This window comes from Oncorhynchus gorbuscha, unplaced genomic scaffold (genome assembly GCF_021184085.1).
Source record: "Oncorhynchus gorbuscha isolate QuinsamMale2020 ecotype Even-year unplaced genomic scaffold, OgorEven_v1.0 Un_scaffold_2613, whole genome shotgun sequence".
NCBI classification, from domain to species: Eukaryota; Metazoa; Chordata; class Actinopteri; order Salmoniformes; family Salmonidae; genus Oncorhynchus; species Oncorhynchus gorbuscha.
The window spans coordinates 1-20,000 of record NW_025747075.1 but is presented as its reverse complement, the minus strand read 5'-3'; the positions used below and the strand labels follow the sequence as shown (position 1 = coordinate 20,000).

The 20,000-nt window shown below is 48.7% G+C and overlaps 1 protein-coding gene and 1 pseudogene across 1 annotated transcript in view; both read left to right on the top strand.

Moving 5' to 3' along the window:
- LOC124026118 (mitochondrial dynamics protein MID51-like) overlaps positions 1 to 3,023 on the top strand; it is a 31,037-nt gene extending 28,014 nt beyond the window's left edge. The window contains exon 9 of the mRNA XM_046339285.1: positions 972 to 3,023. Coding sequence (XP_046195241.1) covers positions 972 to 1,458 — 487 coding nt within the window. The 3' untranslated portion in view covers positions 1,459 to 3,023. The remainder of the gene's footprint in view (positions 1 to 971) is intronic.
- Positions 3,024 to 3,200: 177 nt separating this feature from the next.
- Positions 3,201 to 18,252, top strand: LOC124026120 (annotated as a pseudogene).
- Positions 18,253 to 20,000: the final 1,748 nt, after the last annotated feature.

The following is a 20,000-nucleotide window of genomic DNA, read 5'->3' as shown; positions in this document are numbered from 1 at the left end:
AGGCTGTACCCACTAAGTTACAGTTTTACTGTGAACACTGAGGCTGTACCTGCTTTAAGTTACTTTTACTGTGAACACTGAGGCTGTACCTGCTTTAAGTTAGTTTTACTGTGAACACTGAGGCTGTACCTGCTTTAAGTTACAGTTTTACTGTGAACACTGAGGCTGTACCCACTAAGTTACAGTTTTACTGTGAACACTGAGGCTGTACCTGCTTTAAGTTACAGGTTTACTGTGAACACTGAGGCTGTACCTGCTTTAAGTTACAGGTTTACTGTGAACACTGAGGCTGTACCTGCTTTAAATTACAGTTTTACTATGAACACTGAGGCTGTACCTGCTTTAAGTTACAGTTTTACTGTGAACACTGAGGCTGTACCTGCTTTAAGTTACAGGTTTACTGTGAACACTGAGGCTGTACCTGCTCTAAGTTACAGTTTTACTGTGAACACTGAGACTGTACCTGCTTTAAGTTAGCCTACCATGAAAAACAACATGAGGGTTAAAGGTCAGGGTTAATGTGTATCTCTGTCTCTCTCCAGACCTGAGGGTTAAAGGTCAGGGTTAATGTGTATCTCTGTCTCTCTCCAGTCCTGAGGGTTAAAGGTCAGGGTTAATGCATGACTGATATGTCACTGTGTTAGTTAGGGGTTAAAGGTCAGGGTTAATATATAACTGATATATCACTGTGTTAGTTAGTGGTTAAAGGTCAGGTTTAATATATAACTGACTGATATGTCACTGTGTTAGTTAGGGTCAGGGGTTAAAGGTCAGGGTTAATATATAACTGATATATCACTGTGTTAGTTAGGGGTTAAAGGTCAGGGTTAATATATAACTGATATATCACTGTGTTAGTTAGGGGTTAAAGGTCAGGGTTAATACATAACTGATATGTCACTGTGTTAGTTAGGGTCAGGGGTTAAAGGTCAGGGTTAATATATAACTGATATGTCTCTCTGTGTGTCCAGACCAGAGCGAGGTGATACTCTCTTCATCTCCGTAGTGCCGGTGCTGAGGGAGGCAGACGTGGTCCTGACTGCCCAGGTAGAGTTAACCCAGCCCTGGGATAGTGCCTGGCACCTCTCCCTCTACCCCTGGGAGACCCAGCGCCTGACCCAGCTTGACTCCGCTGACCAGGGGGTCCGACGCGCCCTCCTCAAAACCCTCAAAGCCGTCTGTCGACACTGTCCCGCCCTGCGACCCCTCACCGCCGCACCGCTGGCCAACCTCATCCTCCACCTCAGCGACAAGGACGTGGATTGGTCAGAGGGTTGTCTGAGTGGGCGGTTCCAGCAGTGTGTGTGGGAGCTGATAGGTTATCTGGAACAGGGGGTGTTACCTAGCTACTTCAAGCCCAGTGTTAATATGTTGAACGGAGTGACGGAGGAAGAGGTCGATGAGATGGGCTTTATGTTGTACTGCGCCGTCTCTGAACCAGACATTCTGCTGATATAGATATATATATATATACTCTAACCTGGTGTATATATCAGAGAGGAAGAGGACATGTATTAGATATGAGAGACACCACCCTGTCTATAGATCATATATATATATATATACTCTAACCTGGTGTATATATCAGAGAGGAAGAGGACATGTATTAGATATGAGAGACACCACCCTGTCTATAGATCATATATATATATATATACTCTAACCTGGTGTATATATCAGAGAGGAAGAGGACATGTATTAGATATGAGAGACACCACCCTGATGTCTATAGATCATATATATATACTCTAACCTGGTGTATATATCAGAGAGGAAGAGGACATGTATTAGATATGAGAGACACCACCCTGATGTCTATAGATCAGTTGTGCCATATTACCGCTCCACTGAGACGTGGACGGGAGATTGTTGTTCAGGCAGTCGTGCATCTCCTTCACTGACTGACTAAACAGAGATAATTTATACATTGTGTATGAGTACTACGGTGTGGATGAGTTGATGGGGGGGGCTCTGACTGAGCAGCACAGAGACTGATGCTGATGATGATGATGATGATGATGATGGACTGTGCCTTAAGGGAAGTAGATGAGGGGAGGAAGAAATTAAAAAGAAGACTAGGGCCGCGTTTTACACAGACACCCAGAATCAGGTTACTGCAGACGTAGTGACAGACTTTCTCCTGCTGTGGACTATATATCTAGATCTAGTACAGCTCTCTCTGTCCAAAATGCTGTTTCAGAATGGCCTGCGCCATTGAGGCTTTTACAACCCATAGGAATCCCCCACCCTAGTTGACTACTTTAAAATGGTGGAAGCCCTCAATGAGCACTACCCAGCCAGTTACCACAGCCACAAAGTGATAATTATGACGACACAAGACAACAGAGTTAGCGCCAGTTACCACAGCCACAAAGTGATAATTATGACGACACAAGACAAGAGTTAGCGCCAGTTACCACAGCCACAAAGTGATAATTATGACGACACAAGACAACAGAGTTAGCGCCAGTTACCACAGCCACAAAGTGATAATTATGACGACACAAGACAACAGAGTTAGCGCCAGTTACCACAGCCACAAAGTGATAATTATGACGACACAAGACAACAGAGTTAGCGCCAGTTACCACAGCCACAAAGTGACAATTATGACGACACAAGACAACAGAGTTAGCGCCAGTTACCACAGCCACAAAGTGACAATTATGACGACACAAGACAACAGAGTTAGCGCCAGTTACCACAGCCACAAAGTGATAATTATGACGACACATGACAACAGAGTTAGCGCCAGTTACCACAGCCACAAAGTGATAATTATGACGACACAAGACAACAGAGTTAGCGCCAGTTACCACAGCCACAAAGTGATAATTATGTCTAAAATCCCTCCGCCAATTTCTCTTCTTTTAAACCTGTTGAATGACGTCATTATATGCACCTTCTACTGAATAAAGCGCTCAACCCTTTTTCTTTTCATAATGTTGTGTGTGTTTTGCGTTTGCTGCAGGGGTTGTTTTTAAGTTGAAGAGTGTTTATTTAAATAAATGTTTTCTGCTGAACTACTGGTGATAATAATCCTCATTATTTACATGTTTAGGTGATATAATTCTGTCAAGTTAAATCCAACATTGTGGACATTTAATGAACGCTTTTCATGTTGCATTTTATTTCAAGTTGTAATTTGTAGTCCATCGGGTCATGATTGAACTACAAATCCAAGCTTGCATCAGTAAATAGCTTCTTTTTCCCACAAATCAATCCCGTTATTGTATACCGAAATGATCTGTCCCCGCTGAGGACTGAATTCCCACCGGACACCGGAGGCGGTGATTCAGCCCTTTCACAAGTCTCCTCGAGGTGTCTCGGGACGGATTCATCACCCCGGTAAAGAAGGAACGGCTCCTCCCCGCTCACGACCGGCAGCTGTCACATGGCTCAATATGTCTGGAGTTGGACCCGCTGCCTGAAGACGTGATACACACTTCGTTTCTCTCCACCGGAGCTGCGAGTCTCCGGTAGAGTTCAGTTCATTACTCTCTACGGAGGCGAAAAGAGGAACCGGGCCAAAAGTTGACCATGTGACTCGGTGTTACTTCCCGCAGACGGACCTGTTTCTCCCGGTTAATTTAACGCTCCTGTCGTGGGCTACTTTGTGTTTACGTGTTTTTTTGTCGCTGCTTCAGGACAGCTGTTGTTGACGTAAAGCGACTCCCGGTTACGTCGGTAAGTTAACACCTCGCTCTGACGTTGAACTCTTCCGTGTTAAAATGTTATTTACCGACGTCCACCGATCTAAATACATTTTAATGAGAAGTGAAAGTTAAACATGTTGGTTTCGCTTTTAAGTTGTACTTCGATTAGTTAAGTTTTCAACAACACAACAGCAAGACTTTTTAATACCCGTTACCCGGTCAGCTCTCCGGTGCCAAAACGGACTCCACCGGGAAAGTTAAACGGGAACACGAAGAAGTGACCAACACACACACTGGCTCTCTAGGATCAACACACAGAGACACCTGGGATTGATTTTTTTATGACGTCATGATTGGGTCTCCTGATGTGCTGGCCTTCACCAGTGAAGGGGATTTGGGGGGGTACCCAGACGCCCAGGTCCTGCCAGAGGAGTTCTCCCTCCCTCTCCTTCCCCTCTCTCACCCCTGGACCTCCCCTGCCCATTTCAACAGGGATTTCATACTGGTGGCTGAGTTCTCAGAACAGGTAGGACCTGGCAGGGGGTGGTGTGTGTGTTTTCAAATCATAGTTTATTTGTCACTTGCGCGGAATACAACAGGTGTAAAACCAATAGTGCACAAAAGGTTTTGGGTGAGTAAAAGAGGGGTTGGTGGGACACAGATAGATATGATGAACAGAGAGTAGCAGCAGAGTAAAAGAGGGGTTGGTGGGTGGTGGGACACAGATAGATATGATGAACAGAGAGTAGCAGTAGAGTAAAAGAGGGGTTGGTGGGACACAGATAGATATGATGAACAGAGAGTAGCAGCAGAGTAAAAGAGGGGTTGGTGGGACACAGATAGATATGATGAACAGAGAGTAGCAGCAGAGTAAAAGAGGGGTTGGTGGGACACAGATAGATATGATGAACAGAGAGTAGCAGTAGAGTAAAAGAGGGGTTGGTGGGACACATAGATATGGTGAACAGAGAGTAGCAGTAGAGTAAAAGAGGGGTTGGTGGGTGGTGGGACACAATGCAGATAGCCCGGTTAGCCAATGTGCCGGAACACTGGTTGATCGGACCAATTGAGGTAGTATGTACATGAATGTATAGTTAAAGTGACTATGCATATATGATAAACAGAGAGTAGCATAGTGATATGTGTGTTTATTATACTGAGAGTGTATATATTCTGTCCAGGTGGAGGGGGTGGTGTGTTTATTATACTGAGAGTGTATATATTCTGTCCTCCTGTCCAGGTGGAGGAGGTGGTGTGTTTATTATACTGAGAGTGTATATATTCTGTCCAGGTGGAGGGGGTGGTGTGTTTATTATACTGAGAGTGTATATATTCTGTCCAGGTGGAGGGGGTGGTGTGTTTATTATACTGAGAGTGTATATATTCTGTCCTCCTGTCCAGGTGGAGGAGGTGGTGTGTTTATTATACTGAGAGTGTATATATTCTGTCCAGGTGGAGGGGGTGGTGTGTTTATTATACTGAGAGTGTATATATTCTGTCCAGGTGGAGGGGGTGGTGTGTTTATTATACTGAGAGTGTATATATTCTGTCTTCCTGTCCAGGTGGGTCCCCTACCGGTCCGGACCATCCCTGATGACCCCAGAGTGATCGGTTCCTTCGACCTGAACCATTTCTCTCTACGCATCATGTCTGTTGACTACCAAGCCGTAGCCCCTGGTCCTCAGCCACACAACCAGACAGCTGGTCCTTCCTTCCAGACCCTCCCCCGTCTGGCCTTCTCAGAGGTAGGTAGCCCCTGGTCCTCAGCCACACCACCAGACAGCTGGTCCTTCCCTCCAGACCCTCCCCCGTCTGGCCTTCTCAGAGGTAGGTAGCCCCTGGTCCTCAGCCACACCACCAGACAGCTGGTCCTTCCCTCCAGACTCTCCCCCGTCTGGCCTTCTCAGAGGTAGGTAGCCCCTGGTCCTCAGCCACACCACCAGACAGCTGGTCCTTCCCTCCAGACCCTCCCCCGTCTGGCCTTCTCAGAGGTAGGTAGCCCCTGGTCCTCAGCCACACCACCAGACAGCTGGTCCTTCCCTCCAGACCCTCCCCCGTCTGGCCTTCTCAGAGGTAGGGAGCCTGGTGTTTAGAGAAGGGGCCCAGTTCGAATCCCAGCTCCGACGGAGAAAAATCTGGTGTGGAGTGAGCCTGCCTCCCTAGTGTTGTTGGCATCATCCCAGATGCCATCGGCTGCCGTTGTGCCCTTGAGCAAGGCACCCAACCCCCTAACTACCAGACGGTTTGCCGGTTCAAATCCCAGTCTCAGTCCTCTGTCAGTCAGTGTGTTTCAGGGAGTTGTGTTAGACTAGTCTCAGTCCTCTGTCAGTCAGTGTGTTTCAGGGGGTTGTGTTAGACTAGTCTCAGTCCTCTGTCAGTCAGTGTGTTTCAGGGGGTTGTGTTAGACTAGTCTCAGTCCTCTGTCAGTCAGTGTGTTTCAGGGAGTTGTGTTAGACTAGTCTCAGTCCTCTGTCAGTCAGTGTGTTTCAGGGGGTTGTGTTAGACTAGTCTCAGTCCTCTGTCAGTCAGTGTGTTTCAGGGGGTTGTTAGACTGGTCTCAGTCCTCTGTCAGTGTGTTTCAGGGGGTTGTGTTAGACTAGTGTCAGTCCTCTGTCAGTCAGTGTGTTTCAGGGGGTGGTTGTGTCCTTCCTCCAGGGTGGTTCTGGGTGACTCTAAGGAGGGGGTGGTTGTGTCCTTCCTCCAGGGTGGTTCTGGGTGACTCTAAGGAGGGGGTGGTTGTGTCCTTCCTCCAGGGTGGGTCTGGGTAACTCTAAGGAGGGGGTGGTTGTGTACTTCCTCCAGGACTCCAGGGTGGTGCTGGGTAACTCTAAGGAGGGGTGGTTGTGTCCTTCCTCCAGGACTCCAGGGTGGTTCTGGGTAACTCTCAGGAGGGGGTGGTTGTGTCCTTCCTCCAGGACTCCAGGGTGGTTCTGGGTAACTCTAAGGAGGGGGTGGTTGTGTCCTTCCTCCAGGGTGGTTCTGGGTAACTCTAAGGAGGGGGTGGTTGTGTTCTTCCTCCAGGGTGGTGCTGGGTGACTCTAAGGAGGGGGTGGTTGTGTCCTTCCTCCAGGGTGGTGCTGGGTGACTCTAAGGAGGGGGTGGTTGTGTCCTTCCTCCAGGGTGGTTCTGGGTAACTCTAAGGAGGGGGTGGTTGTGTCCTTCCTCCAGGGTGGTGCTGGGTAACTCTAAGGAGGGGGTGGTTGTGTTCTTCCTCCAGGACTCCAGGGTGGTTCTGGGTAACTCTAAGGAGGGGGTGGTTGTGTTCTTCCTCCAGGACTCCAGGGTGGTTCTGGGTAACTCTAAGGAGGGGGTGGTTGTGTTCTTCCTCCAGGACTCCAGGGTGGTTCTGGGTAACTCTAAGGAGGGTGTGGTTGTGTCCTTCCTCCAGGACTCCAGGGTGGTTCTGGGTAAACTCTAAGAAGGGGGTGGTTGTGTCCTTCCTCCAGGGTGGTTCTGGGTAACTCTCTAAGAAGCGGGTGGTTGTGTTCTTCCTCCAGGACTCCCGGGTGGTGCTGGGTGACTCTAAGGAGGGGGCATTTGCCTACGTTCACCACCTCACGCTCTATGACCTGGAGGCCCGGGGCTTCGTCCGCCCGTTCTGCATGGCCTACGTCTCTGCCGACGAGAGGAAGATCATGCTGCAGTTCCAGGAGCTGTCGCTCCTCTTCTCCCGCGCCTCCGAGTGCCTGAAGACCGGAAACCGACGGGCCTTCGCCCGCGAGCTGCAGAGGAAGCTTCATGACCTAGAGTAAGAGGACAGAGACACACACACACACACACACACACACACGCACTCACACGGAGTTTGTCTGTGGGCGTTTTTAAATCCTTCTCTCTGTTGACAGTGTCGTGTCTTTGGCTATGCCGGATTAAGTGACATGACATGCTATTCTATAAAATAATTTCTCCGTAATTAATATTACCTGATTGAGCTAATCAGGTAAATGTAATTAACTAGAGAGTCGGGGCACCACAAAATAATATTTATAGAGCTGTTATCTTCCAAAAAAACTCGTAAAGACCTAGTAACATTTATTTATTTATATTTATTTACCTTTATTTAACCAGGCAAGTCAGTTAAGAACAAATTCTTATTTTCAATGACGGCCTCGGAACAGTGGGTTAACTGCTTGTTCAGGGGCAGAACGTCAGATTTGTACCTTGTCAGCTCGGGGGTTTGAACTTGCAACCTTCCGGTTCCTAGTCCAACGCGCTAACCACTAGGCTACACTGCTGCCCCTCACTCATTTTACATCCATAGCAGTCGATATCAATCGTCGTCTTAATTCAGTCTCATCTGAAAGTTGTAAATTATTTTATCTGCATGAATCCTGGCTAACAAGTTGAATCAGCAATACAAAATAGGGTTTAATTATTTATTTACTAAATACCTAACTAATCACACAGAATCACACATGCACATAATTCAATCTTAACTTTGATTACAAATTACGTCATAAAGGAAAACGTCCCCTTTGTTACACAAGGAAAAGGGGTTGGGTTTGAGTGAAAGAGCGGGAAGACTGAGGAACAAAGGAAGAAGCTGTGCTATCGTAAATACAGTATCTTATGCATTCTGAATTACCGCCCATTTTGAAAAAGGAAAATGCAATAAATATTTACTCTGAGCTGCGCTTCAGTAGGTTGGTGTTAGATGGAAGACCGTGTTGCCCAACCGAGTCCTTTGTCCTTTGAAGAATGTCTCTGGTGCTCAATTGGATAAGTTGTTGTAACGTCGTTGTGTGATAGACGGGATACTCTGTCTGTTCCTTCCTAACCCTCGTTTGCAGCTGCGGTCGCTAACTCAACGGCTAGGAGGTATCACTTCTGTCGTGAATAAGAGTTCAAAGTTCATACCATTCGCAACCAAAGCTCACGCTGATGTTTGCTTTGTTCTGTAGTTAATATCTGAACCATTCTGACATAGGACCGTCGTCCTCATATCCTCGGAACAGGAAGTTATGTTGTCGTCAAGGGCTTATATAGGAAGGGAGAGGAGGGTGTGTTTGAAAAGATTTATAGCCCTTGTCCCTTCAGAGGGGCGGGCCACTGATTGAGCAGCCCTATCTTATGAAAACCCAAATGTCACATTTTAGAAGCTAAAATCACATTTCATCCCATCACAAATCATTTCATATTCAAACATTTAAATTGAACAACAATTCCATGTGAATCCGATAACTCTAATGTGTAGACTTTCCACTGTAGAGTTTATGTCATCTTATCATTGATGAGAATATCTCAGATGACAACCGAACTGATATCATATTCATTAAGTACCACGGCATATGTTCAATTGGTCGGATTACCAGAATATAGTTATGTTAACTATGTTAACCAAGGGGTTTTTAAATGTCACATCAGTAGGGTAGAGAGAAGATAAAAGGAGGGAGAGGTATTTATGACTATCAGAAACCTATCCCCCAGGCCAACGTCATGACAACAGGTACACACGATCCACAGAGTTTGTTTGTGTGAGCGTTTTTTAAAATCCTTCTCTCTGTTGACAGGTACACACGATCCATCCTTCAAGCAGCGCTTCAAAGATTATCCAATGAGGGTGCGGAGATCAGGGAGGAGGCGGAGCTGCAGAAGACGGCCAACGAGCTTGCTAGCGTGGATCGTTCCATCCTGGACCACAGATCCCTCCTCTACCAGGTCACTTCCTATCCCAACAGGAAGTTAAAAGACCCAGGCTTTCTGCCCTACGACCCCTCCCTGATTCCAGAGACCCTCCCCTTGACTCCTGATCCCTCCTCCCCCTCATACACCCCCCAGCTGGTTTCCGGGGCGTCGCTAGGGGGCGGGGGCTGGTCAGCGAGGCGGTTCGACCGCCGTCTGAAGCCGTTGGAGGAGCTGAGCGACTGCTACTTCCTGTCTCTGACGCTAGAACAGCTGGGCAACGCAGAACGCCGTCTCCGTGGAGACCAGAGTGTTCTACACAACCGTCGCATCACACACAGGCTCTCTAGGACGCTTTCACACACACAGTTCCTGTTCCAGCTCTGGGACCAGGAGGAGGAGGAGGACCTGGAGGAGGAGGGGGCGGGGCTAGAGGGAGGAAGCGGCGTGATGTCACATCCTGTGGCAGGGGCGGGACCACCGAGCCTGGAGTCGTTCTTCTCCTGCGTGGAGGAGGTGTCAATCAAACTGGAGACAGGAAGTGGAGGGGCAGAGCCGACACTTGATCCTGAGGGAGAAGGAGTAACCGCGGAGACGAGACCAGGCAGCGTGAGCAGTGGTGACAGCATTGAGGTTCTGGGGACGGAGCGCTCGTATAGAACACAGGGACTAACCCACATGGAACTCAGAGGTACAGTGAATTCAGAATCTGTTCAGACCCCTTGACTTTTAACACGTTGTGTTACAGCCTTATTCTGAAATGGATTCAATCGTTTCCCCCCCTTCAATCTACACACAATACCCGATAATGACATCACAATACCCCATAATGACATCACAATACCCCACAATGACATCACAATACCCCATAATGACATCACAATACCCCATAATGACAGAGCAAAAACAGGTTTTTAGAAATGTTTGCAAATGCACAAGTTTTTTTTTTAAATGTATTAAAAAACTGATCACATTTACTTAAGTATTCATACCCTTTACTCAGTACTTTGTTGAAGCACCATTGGCAGTGATTAAAGCCTCAAGTCTTCTTGGGTATGATGCTACAAGCTTGTCACACCTGTATTTGGGGAGTTTCTCCCATTCTTCTCTGCAGATCCTCTCAAGCTCTGTCAGGTTAGATGGGGAGCGTCGCTGCACAGCTATTTTCAGGTCTCTCCAGAGATGTTAGATCGGGTTCAAGTCCGGGCTCTTGCTGGGCCACTCAAGGACATTCAGAGACTTGTCCTGAAGCCACTCCTGCGTTGTCTTGGCTGTGTGCTTAGGGTTGTTGTCCTGTTGGAAGGTGAACTCTTCGCCCCAATCTGAGGTCCTGAGTGCCCTGGAGCAGGTTTTCATCAAGGATCTCTCTGTACTTTGCTCCGTTCATCTTTGACTCGATCCTGACTAGTCTCCCAGTCCCTGCCGCTGAAAAACATCCCCACACCATGCTTCACTCTAGGGATGATGCCAGGTTTCCTCCAAATGTAACGATTGGCATTCAGCCCAAATAGTTCAATCTTGGTTTCATCAGAACAGAGAATCTTGTTTCTCATGGTCTGAGAGTCTTTTAGGTGGTTTTTGGCAAACTCTAAGCGGGCTCTCAGGTGCCTTTTACTGAGGAGTGGCTTCCGTCTGGCCACTCTACCATAAAGGCCTGATTGGTGGAGTGCTGCAGAGATGGTTGTCCTTCTGGAAGGTTCTCCCATCTCCACAGAGGAACTCTGGAGCTCTGTCTGTGACCATCGGGTCTTGGTTACCTCCCTGACCAAGCTCCTTCTCCTGATTGGTCAGTTTGGCCGAGCGGCCAGCTCTAGGAAGAGTCTTGGTGGTTCCAAACTTCTTCCATTCAAGAATGATGGAGGCCACTGCATTCTTGGGGACCTTCAATACTGCAGAAATGTTTTGGTACCCTTACCCAGATCTGTGCCTCGACACATTCCTGTCTCTGAGCTCTAATATAATATAATAATATATGCCATTTAGCAGACGCTTTTATCCAAAGCGACTTACAGTCATGTGTGCATACATTCTATGTATGGGTGGTCCCGGGGATCGAACCCACTACCCTGGTGTTACAAGCGCCATGCTCTACCAACTGAGCTACAGAAGGACCACGGACAATTCCTTCGACTTCATAGCTTGGTTTTTTGCTCTGACATGGACTGTCAACTGTGAGACCTTATACAGACAGGTGTGTGCCTTTCTAAATCATGTCCAATCAATTGAATTTACCACAGGTGGACTCTAATCAAGTTGTAGAAACATCTTAATCGATGGATGATCAATGGAAACAGGATGCATCTGAGCTCAATTTCGAGTCTCATAGCAAAGGTTCTGAATATTTATGTAAATAATGTATTTCTGTTTTTCTTTTGAATACATTAGCAAAAATGTCTAAACCTGTTTTCGTTTTGTCATTATGGGGTGTTGTGACGTCATTATGGGGTGTTGTGACGTCGTTATGGGGTGTTGTGACGTCGTTATGGGGTGTTGTGACGTCATTATGGGGTGTTGTGACGTCATTATGGGGTGTTGTGTGTGTATTAGACTCCTCTGCTCCTATAGAGTTGTCTGGTGGGTCAGGGGTCAGGGCTGTGTATTAGACTCCTCCTCTTATAGAGTTGTCTGGTGGTCAAGGGTCAGGGCTGTGTATTAGACTCTCTCCTCTCCTCCTATAGAGTAGTTGGGTGGGTTGGGTCAGGGCTATGTATTAGACTCTCTCCTCCTATAGAGTTGTGTGGTGGGTCAGGGGTCAGGGCTATGTATTAGACTCTCTCCTCTCCTCCTATAGAGTTGTCTGGTGGGGTGGGTTGGGTCAGGGTGAAGGCTGTGATGTGGTGCGGAGTTGTGCCCCTGGTCAGGGCTGTGTATTAGACTCTCTCCTCTCCTCCTATAGAGTTGTCTGGTGGGTCAGGGGTCAGGGCTGTGTATTAGACTCTCTCCTCTCCTCCTATAGAGTTGTCTGGTGGGTTGGGTCAGGGTGAAGGCTGTGATGTGGTGCGGAGTTGCGCCCCAGCGGAGGTGTGGATGAGACGTGACGTGCGGTCCCTGGCACGGAGGGCGAACAGCGAGGACAGTATTGAGATCATCAGCACCTCAGACTCCATCTTCCCTGACGACCTCATCTTCAACGCCATCACAGAGGAGGAGCCTGAGGAGCATGGAATCATGGGTAGTGTAATCCAGGAAGAGGAGGAGGAGGCAGCAGGTGAGGACACGCCCATTCAGCAGCACAGCACCCTGGGTATTGTAGTTCACAAGGAGGAGGAGCAAACTCTGCACCAAAGAATCCTGGGTAATATAGTCCAGACGGAGGGAAAGGAGGAGCTAGAGGACACTCCCACTCGGCTGCACCGCACCCTGGGTATTGAAGTCCGGGAATTGGATGAGGAGAAGCCAGAGAGATGGGACACTCCGGCCCCCTTGTCTGAGCCCCAGAGAACTCTGGGTAAGACTGTCTGTTTGTCCTCTTCAATAATAATAATAATGACATATCTGTCAAGAGAATTTTCAATCCCAATGATAATAACTAACAATAAGCTTTGACCAATCCCGAGGTTTGTAAGACCCTGGGTTTAATAATAATTAGGCAAAGACTTAGTTTATGCTAAAGGTTCGTACAGTTTATTCACGAGAGCGCTCTGAAGTCCATAATACAAAGACATCCATTTTATAATGCACATACCTCCACACAAACAGTAGATGTCCTACACACATACATACACACGGACAGTAGGTGAATTGTATCCTTCCCCAGAGTTCGCACCACTGGGTATCACTACCCAGCGCTGTCAGTTCCATTCCCCCGAGATTACAGGAACCTTGAGAAGGACTCCCTGTCCTATCATACATTTCTCAGAGTTCAGGTCGGGTCAAACACAGTTGAATCTCTCTGTATTTTCTTCGACACACACACACACATTTCTCTCCCTCCCATGTCTCTACTGAACCTTATTGGACGTTTATTAATCATTCATTGTACTACATAAACCAATAATCACTAATAGTTTCAGGATGGAATACTTTAATCATTACCTTTTTAAGCATATAATTCCCTTATCAATATCCCTAATAGTTTCAGGGTGGGATACTTTAATCATTACCTTTTAAGCATATAATTCCCTTATCAATATCCCAGATGCTTTTTTCCCCAAGGTGTCTTACAACGTATCATCTGTTTTCTCTCTTAGTAACTGATATAGTTTCTGTCTCCAGTCCACCAGGTGTCAGTAGAGGGCTCCTCCCAGCAGTACGAGGGTCATCATACCAACGGCGAGGTCAGAGGTCAGGCTGGGCGTGACGGCAGGCGGGTGGTGGTGCCTGACCTCCAGGTGAACTTTTTCTTTCCCTTTGAGGTTAGATGTTAGAGGTCGGGGTCAGGGGGCGGGCGGTTGCTAAGCGACACCCCTACAGGCTGAGTGTAGACGAGGCATCGGACTGTATGAGCAACATCAGCACCTCTCCATCTTCCTCTCTGCCCCCCACACATCTCCATGGCAACCACAGCGCTAGTAATCCGCGACGACATCAGCGCCAGAGGAGGAAGGCGGGTCCTGGAGCCCTCAGGTTCCTGCGGCAGAATTCCTTCTCCCAGAATGCCGTGTTCTGCCTGCTAAGTGGACGGCCGCTGGTGGTGATTGGTGGAGAGGAGGGTTCCGTGAGGAGGACGGTCGCTGCCCTCTCGCTCTACCTGCCTTCACCTGGTCGCTATGGAGATGCTGTGCAGCCTTACTTGGCCACGCCTCTTCAGCTGACTGGACCTGCTCACCTGGAGACTCATCGGAATCCACAGGTAAAAACAGAGCATCAAAACCCTGATGTCTCATGGGTAAATTGTGACTGACTGAGCTACAAATGATATTGAGTAGTGATTTATCAGGCCTTTATAGTCTGTTGTAATGTTGAACGTCCCCATTACTCTGCCTCCTATCCAAGTTCTAGATCAGGTATTTCCAAACTGGGGTATGCGCAATGCCGTCGGGAGTACGCCAAATAAAAATGTGATTCACATTTTTAAAAACAATCCGTTTCTATTTTCCAACGGGGCTATACATTTGGGCGAGGTTTTTTCTTTTCTTGCCTGAGTAGCCTCGTTTCACCGCCAAAATTAAACCATTTGGTGTTCAGAGAAATAACAACACAACTGTAGCTTTCTGGTGACGCGCCTCGATCTAACAGTACACTTGAAGTCGTTCAAGATGGCCGTACTTCTTCATTGCACAAAGGAAAACCTCAACCAATTTCTAAAGACTGTTGACATCCAGTGGAAGCGGTAAGAACTGCAAGAAGGTCCCTTAGAAATCTGGATTCCCAATGAAACCCATTGAAAAGAGAGTGACCTCTCACCTGCTAAATATGTTCTGCTATAGTCACAGACATGATTCAAACAGTTTGAGAAACTTCAGAGTGTTTTCTATCCAAATCTACGAATAATATGCATATCTTATCATCTAGGGATGAGTAGCAGGCAGTTGAATTTGGGCATGCATTTAATTTAAATCCGGACGTTAAAATACTGCCCCGTCACCAAGGAGTTAAAGCAAGGCCCCTGAACTCTCATTCTAGAACACAAGTCAAGTTCTAGAACACCATAATAAATCACTTTCTGCACTTTGCAACGATATGGGCAGCGACCATGTATCGCTTTCACAACATACAGAGAAGTACGTTGGTTATCAAGGGGCAAAGTATTGACACATTTTTTTTAAATTGAGAGACGAGCCTATTTTTTTATTTACTGATGACGAGTTTCTCGTATAGTGTGTGTGGCAGGCTTACTATGATGGCAAATAATAACATTTGAGAGTGCGCTGACCCTGGTGCTAGAGGGGGTACAGCTGACCCTGGTGCTAGAGGGGATACAGCTGACCCTGGTGCTAGAGGGGGTACAGCTGACCCTGGTGCTAGAGGGGGTACAGCTGACCCTGGTGCTAGAGGGGGTACAGCTGACCCTGGTGCTAGAGGGGGTACAGCTGACCCTGGTGCTAGAGGGGGTACAGCTGACCCTGGTGCTAGAGGGGGTACAGCTGACCCTGGTGCTAGAGGGGGTACAGCTGACCCTGGTGCTAGAGGGGGTACAGCTGACCCTGGTGCTAGAGGGGTACAGCTGACCCTGGTGCTAGAGGGGGTACAGCTGACCCTGGTGCTAGAGGGGGTACAGCTGACCCTGGTGCTAGAGGGGTACAGCTGACCCTGGTGCTAGAGGGGTACAGCTGACCCTGGTGCTAGAGGGGTACAGCTGACCCTGGTGCTAGAGGGGGTACAGCTGACCCTGGTGCTAGAGGGGGTACAGCTGACCCTGGTGCTAGAGGGGGTACAGCTGACCCTGGTGCTAGAGGGGGTACAGCTGACCCTGGTGCTAGAGGGGGTACAGCTGGAGGTTGAATGTTTGAAGGGGTACGGGACTAGGGGGTACAGCTGGAGGTTGAATGTTTGAAGGGGTACGGGACTAGGGGGTACAGCTGGAGGTTGAATGTTTGAAGGGGTACGGGACTAGGGGGTACAGCTGGAGGTTGAATGTTTGAAGGGGTACTGGACTAGGGGGTACAGCTGGAGGTTGAATGTTTGAAGGGGTACTGGACTAGGGGGTAAACAGCTGGAGGTTGAATGTTTGAAGGGGTACTGGACTAGGGGGTAAACAGCTGGAGGTTGAATGTTTGAAGGGTTACTGAACTAGGGGGTACAGCTGACCCTGGTGCTAGAGGGGGTACAGCTGGAGGTTGAATGTTTGAAGGGATACTGGACTAGGGGGTACAGCTGGAGGTTGAATGTTTGAAGGGGTACTGGACTAGGGGTACAGCTGGAGGTTGCATGTTTGAAGGGGTACTGAACTATAAAAGTTTGGGAACCGCTGTTCTAGAACACAAGTCGAAGTTCTAGAACACCGTATAAATCACTAAATAACTTCCATCTTTCTCCCCAGGACGTCTCCTACAGCTCCCAGCATGATTCACTCTCTGGCTCGTTACGGACGTTACCTGGCCGTGCTGGACCTGGACCAGCGTACACTGAGAAGCCCCGCCTACCACGGACACCTCATTGGCCGGCTGGCCAACCCCCACACTCTGATAGGCTAGTGAAATGATTAGTCTTTTTTTGTTGTTGATTTGTCTTGTACACAGTTACAACAGTTCACCTCAATGGTGGCTTCTGTGACAGGAGGGGGGGGGGGTAGAGTCGTGGTGACGAGAGGGGGGTGGAGTCGTGGTGACGGAAGGGAGGGGGTAGAGTCGTGGTGGAGGGGGGGGTAGAGTCGTGGTGGAGGGGGGTAGAGTCGGAAGGGAGGGGTAGAGTGACGGAAGGGAGGGGGGTAGAGTCGTAGTGACGGAAGGGAGGGGGGGGGTAGAGTCGTGGTGACGGGAGGGTGGGGGGTAGAGTCGTGGTGGAGGGGGGGGGGGGCTAGAGTCGTGGTGACGAGAGGGGGGGGTAGAGTCGTGGTGACGGGAGGGGGGTGGAGTCGTAGTGACGGGAGGGGGTGGGTAGAGTCGTGGTGACGGTAGGGGGTAGAGTCGTGGTGGAGGGGGGGGGGTAGTGTCGTGGTGACGGGAGGGAGGGGCGTTCCAGTGGATGTCTCTCCCAGGGATCTTAAATTCCCACTACTATTGGCCAGTTGGAGGGGCGTTCCAGTGGATGTCTCTCCCAGGGATCTTAAATTCCCACTACTATTGGCCAGTTGGAGGGATGTCTCTCCCAGGGATCTCCAGTGGATGTCTCTCCCAGGGATCTTAAATTCCCACTACTATTGGCCAGTTGGAGGGGCGTTCCAGTGGATGTCTCTCCCAGTCCAATGGGGTCTTAAATTCCCACTACTATTGGCCAGTTGGAGGGGCGTTCCAGTGGATGTCTCTCCCAGTCCAATGGGGTCTTAAATTCCTACTTCCACTTGGTTGTGAACACAGCATTCCTGTCTTATGTCTTGACCTGCATCTTCAACTAAACTATTTGAATGTCTATCATAGTGTAAAATGTGTTGAATGTTTGGTTTGTGTTTCTTATGTCCAGGTCGTGGCATCACCTACCTTCTCCACGTGGAGAGCTGCCTCGCTGAGCTGACAGCTAAGGCCTTCCTCTTCTCCTGTTCTCCTGACCTTTCAACTCTAACATCGGGTAGAGCTCAGAGTTCACCTGGGGGTCAGGCACCACCCATCTGCCACAGCCACTCTGACCTCCAGCTTCCCAGCCTCCCCGGGGAGGATGATGACTTCACGCTGACTCAGCGTCGCAGGGACTTCCTGTGTGGGCGGGGTTTCAGCGGGGAGGATGACCTCCGGGTGTTGCACTTCCTGTCTGACCTCATCAAACAGCACCACGCAGGAAGTGGTCCTCCGGCCCTCCGCTTCTCCTACAGTGCCGTCCCTTTACATAGAAACACCACAACATAGATATACAGCCCTGTCCCTTTACATAGAAACACCACAACATAGATATACAGCCCTGTCCCTTTACATAGAAATACCACAACATAGATATGCAGCCCTGTCCCTTTACATAGAAACACCACAACATAGATATGCAGCCCTGTCCCTTTACATAGAAACACCACAACATAGATATACAGCCCTGTCCCTTTACATAGAAACACCACAACATAGATATACAGCCCTGTCACTTTACATAGAAATTACACAACATAGATATACAGCCCTGTCCCTTTACATAGAAACACCACAACATAGATATACAGCCCTGTCCCTTTACATAGAAACACCACAACATAGATATACAGCTGTGTCCCTTTACATAGAAATACCACAACATAGATATACAGCCCTGTCCCTTTACATAGAAACACCACAACATAGATATACAGCCCTGTCCCTTTACATAGAAACACCACAACATAGATATACAGCCCTGTCCCTAAACACCCCCCCTCCAACACCACCTAAACACCCCCCCCTCCAACACCACCTAAACACCCCCTCCAACACCACCTAAACAACCCCCCTCTCCAACACCACCTAAACAACCCCCCTCCAACACCACCTAAACAACCCCCACCACCTAAACAACCCTCCAACACCACCTAAACAACCCCCACTCCAACACCACCTAAACAACCCCCACTCCAACACCACCTAAACAAACACCACCTAAACACCCCCCTCCAACACCACCTAAACAACCCCCCCTCTCCAACACCACCTAAACAACCCCCTCCAACACCACCTAAACAACCCCCTCCAACACCACCTAAACAACCCCCTCCAACACCACCTAAACAACCCCCCTCCCAACACCACCTAAACAACCCCCCTCCAACACCACCTAAACAACCCCTCCAACACCACCTAAACAACCCCCCTCCAACACCACCTAAACAACCCCCTCCAACACCACCTAAACACCCCCGTCCAACACCACCTAAACAACCCCCTCTCCAACACCACCTAAACACCCCCTCCAACACCACCTAAACAACCCCCTCTCCAACACCACCGAAACAACCCCCCCTCAAGACTGTTATGTAATGTTCATTGGTGTGTGTTAATGCAGACTGTTATGTAATGTTCATTGGTGTGTGTTAATGCAGACTGTTATGTAATGTTCATTGGTGTGTGTTAATGCAGACTGTTATGTAATGTTCATTGGTGTGTGTTAATGCAGACTGTTATGTAATGTTCATTGGTGTGTGTTAATGCAGACTGTTATGTAATGTTCATTGGTGTGTGTTAATGCAGACTGTTATGTAATGTTCATTGGTGTGTGTTAATGCAGACTGTTATGTAATGTTCATTGGTGTGTGTGTGTGTTAATGCAGTGTACTTTTGTGTGCCGTGTAAAAAATCTGAAGATTAATTTATTAAAGATTGATATTAGCCATGTTTCAACTTGGTGCTAACATGTGTCCTGCCCTTGGCTTTAAAGGTTTAAAGGTAGGGTTGGCCGAACCCTGCGTGGAGACTAGGGTTGGCCGAACGTCGAGACTAGGGTTGGCCGAACGTCGAGACTAGGGTTGGCCGAACGTCGAGACTAGGGTTGGCCGAACGTCGAGACTAGGGTTGGCCGCGTCGAACTAGGGTTGGCCGAACTAGGGTTGGCCGAACGTCGAGACTAGGGTTGGCCGAACGCGAGAGACTAGGGTTGGCCGAGACGTCGAGAGACTAGGGTTGGCCGAACGTCGAGAGACTAGGGTTGGCCGAACGTCGAGAGACTAGGGTTGGCCGAACGTCGAGAGACTAGGGTTGGCCGAACGTCGAGAGACTAGGGTTGGCCGAACGTCGAGAGACTAGGGTTGGCCGAACGTCGAGAGACTAGGGTTGGCCGAACGTCGAGACTAGGGTGGCCGAACGTCGAGAGACTAGGGTTGGCCGAACGCTGCGTCGAGAGACTAGGGTTGGCCGAACGCTGCGTCGAGAGACTAGGGTTGGCCGAACGCTGCGTCGAGAGACTAGGGTTGGCCGAACCGAGACTAGGGTTGGCCGAACCGAGACTAGGGTTGGCCAAACGGCGAGACTAGGGTTGCCCGAAAGCTGCGTCGAGACTAGGGTTGGCCGAACCGAGACTAGGGTTGGCCGAACGCTGCGTCGAGACTAGGGTTGGCCGAACGCTGGATACCACATCGTAAGGTCCATATCTATATGTATTATTTTAGAATGAAATCAATATTTTTTCTCAGGGGTTGTAGAATTTCAGACCATACATACATTTTGGCACGGTGGTTTCAGCATCACTGTAAAATCTGACGTTCGGTATCAATATTTTTTTCTTCCTTTTGGGTAT